The following is a 3,986-nucleotide window of genomic DNA, read 5'->3' on the forward strand; positions in this document are numbered from 1 at the left end:
TTTAAATTTTAAACAATAGGTACCCAACTATTTTGTATGGGTCCTTTGGGTTAATTTAAAAATTTGAAATCATTTTACAACCCAAATAAATCTACCACTAGGAACACCATAATGCTTAATTTTACATTTATTTGAAGTATGACCCTTTTTCATACAATAAAAGCATGATACAACATTTGTGTTCCTATAAGTTGTTCCTTTTTCTACCCAAGTTCTACGGGTTCTATGATTATGTTTATTTTTAATTCTAGGAACATACTTATTTTTAACAACCTTATTTTCATTATTTTTACTACATTCTCCTGAGGTTGTTTCATCTAGTAGTTTCTTATGATTAACACAAGAAGCACATTCATCACTACTAGTAAATTTACCCTTTTCAAGAAATAAAACTCTATTTTTCAAAGTTTTATTTTCATCAATAGTATTTTCAAAATTTAATTTTAAATTCTTATTTTCTTCAAGAATATTTTCAAAATCTGATTTCAAATTTTTATTTTCTTCAGAAATATTTTCAAAATTTATTTTTAAATTTTTGAAATCCTTTTTCAATTTCTTATGAGCAAGATCTAGTTTTTCAGATTCTACTATTAAAGCAGCATAAATTTCATGCAATTCATCTTCACTAATTTGACTAGAATTATCAGAATCGCTAGATGTACTTACTTGGCTTCCAGCGTCGTCGTTCACCACTAAACAGATGTTTGCTTCTTCATCTGAGTAGCTTGAATCTGAAATGGTCTCATTGTCGTCTTCCCATGCGATGTATGCTTTCTTTTTCTTGAAGAACTTCTTTTCTTTCCTTTCTTCACCCTTCTTTTGATTTGGGCAGTCTGCTTTTAAATGTCCCTTTTCTCCGCAACCATAGCATCGGTAATTTGAGGAAGATACTGGATTATCTTTCTTTTTGTATCTAAATTTTCCTTTGCCTTTAGACTTCATGAACCTGTTGAGCCTTTTTATCATAAGTCTCAATTCTTCTTCTTCGTCTGAGTCTTCATCTTCCGATTTACCTTTGCTTCTTTCAACCTCAGATTTCAAGGCTAGACTCTTTTTCTTAGTTTTTGCTTTTGCTTCTTCTTCATCTAGTCTTCCGAGGTCAAGTTCATGCTCTCTCAACTTTCCAAATAATGCAGCCATGGTCATTGTGTTGAGATTTTGTGACTCAGAAATTGCAGTCACTTTTGGTTGCCAAGACCTGTCTAAAGATTTCAGAATTTTTATATTAAGCTCATCAGTATCGAAAGATTTACCTAGTCCAATGAGATGATTGACAATGTTGGTGAAGCGTTTTTGAACATCTACTATTGTTTCCCCTTGCTTCATCCTGAACATTTCGTATTCCTGGATTAAGGTATTCTTTCTAGCTCTCTTAACATCATCTGTACCTTCATGGGTTACTTTAAGTACTTCCCACATTTCTTGTGCAGTTTTACAAATAGAAATCCTGTAAAACTCATCAACAGTTAAAGCAGATGAAATAATATTACGAGCTTTTACATCATTACCAAATTTTTTCTTATCTTGAGCAGTCCATTGGTCACGGGGCTTTGGTTCCTGCATATTGTTAATTGGAACAAAAGGACCAGATGCAACAGCATCCCAAATATCTATATCAATAGATTCCATAAAAATTTGCATTCTTACCTTCCAGAATGCGTAATTTTCACCTGTGAATAGTGGTGGTCTATTGATAGAAGCACCCTCTACAAAGGTTTGATGTGATCCTGCCATTTGAATGACTATCAAAGCAAGCTCTGATACCAATTGTCAGAGGCGGCTGCAGCGGAATGGTTAGCGTGGAATAACAAACCAAGAGGGTTTTTAATACTAACTTGTGCCTTTTAATTTCTACTCAGTTAAACTTACTTAGCAATTAATATTGACAAACAAAGAGAGTAAGGTTGAGAGAAATTTGCACAGATGATTTTATCCTGGTTCGGATCTTACCAATCCTACGTCCAGTCGCTTATCTCAAAACAAGATAAACAGTTTCACTAACACAAAACAATTACAAACTACAATCACAAAGATACAATTTGTAAAAGTTTAGAAACCACCTATCTTGATGCCACAAGAGATGAGACAACACCTCCTTTGAATCTTCACAAAGGATGAAACACTTCCTCCGAATACTTCACGAAGGATGAACACCTCCTCCGAATACTTCACGAAGGATGAACTTCCTCTTCCAGACACCTCCTTAGACACACCAAGGATGAACCAGCTATTCCTCTATCACCGTAGCAGTATATCACCAACTCTACAGACAGAGTTTCCTTAGCTGAGCAAGAGCACACAATTCTCAAGAGTTTCTGAGTATATGAGCACAAGGGAAGAGTTTCTCAAGTTGCAGTTGAGAGGAAATGAGAGTCTATTTATAGACTCATCCAAAGACTCTTCCATTTTTCGTTTTCAGCCTTTCACACTGTGTTAATCGATTAGCTACAGTGGTTAATCGATTAGCACCCCAACGGATAGTCCAACGGCTCTTAAAACGGCTAGTTTTTCAAACGGCTCCTGTGTTAATCGATTAACAGCCCTTGTTAATCGATTAACGTTAATCGATTAACACCCCTTGTTAATCGATTAACAGCTCAATGCAGGGCTTCTTCACGGCGCACTGGAACAATCGATTTACACCCTGTGTTAATCGATTAGCACTGCACAGTTTTTGCTGTTTGGCTTATTTTTACATCACTTTTGAATGCATACATAAAACTACTAACTATCTAAGTCCTAGATACTAAACCATAATTATTACAAAAGCTTTCCATAGCAATACAAGTCTTCATAACATCTTGAATCTTGATTTCTCTTGACTTGATTTGGACATCATCAAAACTTCATCTTCATCATTTTGCTAACAGAGTGGAGTCTTGAAAGTTTTCTTCAACATCATCCGGCCAAGTTTGATGGCAAGTGCAGCCCGGATGAAGCAGGCCAATGGTTCCGAGATATGGAATGAATTTATAATGCCAAGAGATGTCCGAACGAGAATAAATTGGCGTATTTTGAGATCATGTAGACGGGAGAAGTTAGTCACTAGTGGAGTAGCATGAGGATGCTACTGGAAAGCAACAATACTCCTATTTCTTGGGAAATCTTCAAGACGAAGTTCTATGCCGAATACTTCCCTAATAGTGTTCGGTTTGCTAAGGAGGTGGAATTTCTTGAATTGGTTCAAGGAGGGATGTCAGTATCAGAATATGCAGATAGATTTAAACATTTGTTGAGGTTTCATATGCTGGCCATGAATGAGGAATGGGAGTGTAGAAAATTTGAAAATGGATTGCGAGGGGATCTCAAGTTGATGGTGGCTGGTTTGTGCATCAAGCAGTTTCCCTCTTTGGGGGAGAGAGCTAAGGTCTTAGAGAAGAGAAAGATGGAAATGGAAAGGCAACAGTTGAACGTTGGAGGACCCATTTTCTCCAGGGGTGGTCTTGGTTCTAGGAAGATTCCTTACACTCGGCCTTCTTCTTCAGGAGTTAGAGGTCAGTCTTCAAGACCTCCAGTACCGTTCGGGCATCAAACCATTCCAGCTCATATTAGATTTTTTACTTGTGGGGGTCTGCACTATCAGTTGGTTTGTCCTCAAAAGGATAGTGGCAGATGGTGTAATCGGTGTAGGAGTGTAGGGAACTATGAGAGAGATTGTAATATGGGAAGAAGATCTAGTGGTCAACCACAACATGCAGGAAGGTTTTAGCCTAGAGGAAGCAGCAAGTTTAAGTAATCTTATTGTTAGTTCTTGCTTGCTATATGGAATATCTTGTTGTGTGCTTTTTGATTCGGGGGAAACACATTCCTTTATCTCGAAGGAATGTGTTGAGAAGTTGGGATTGTCAGTAGATGAGCTTCAGTTTGATCTGGTGGTGTCAACCCCAACAGTTGGGAAGGTTAGGACGGCTACTTATTGTACTAAATGTCCAATAGTAGTTGAGGGTCGTCGGTTCAAAGTGAACCTGATTTGTTTACCTCTTCAA

The 3,986-nt window shown here is 37.1% G+C and overlaps 1 protein-coding gene across 1 annotated transcript; it reads left to right on the top strand.

Annotated features, from left to right (window-relative positions):
* Positions 1–3,058: 3,058 nt before the first annotated feature.
* On the top strand, positions 3,059–3,709 carry LOC108346601 (uncharacterized). Its single transcript, XM_017585668.1, has one exon. The coding sequence runs from the start codon at positions 3,059–3,061 to the stop codon at positions 3,707–3,709; it is 651 nt and encodes a 216-aa protein (XP_017441157.1).
* The last annotated feature ends 277 nt before the right edge of the window (positions 3,710–3,986 follow it).

Source organism: Vigna angularis, chromosome 9 (genome assembly GCF_016808095.1).
Source record: "Vigna angularis cultivar LongXiaoDou No.4 chromosome 9, ASM1680809v1, whole genome shotgun sequence".
Classification (NCBI taxonomy): Eukaryota; Viridiplantae; Streptophyta; class Magnoliopsida; order Fabales; family Fabaceae; genus Vigna; species Vigna angularis.

Bases quoted from the DNA above. Each gene is read 5' to 3' on its own strand.
- LOC108346601 (XM_017585668.1), top strand. From the start codon at position 3,059: ATGAGGATGCTACTGGAAAGCAACAATACTCCTATTTCTTGGGAAATC.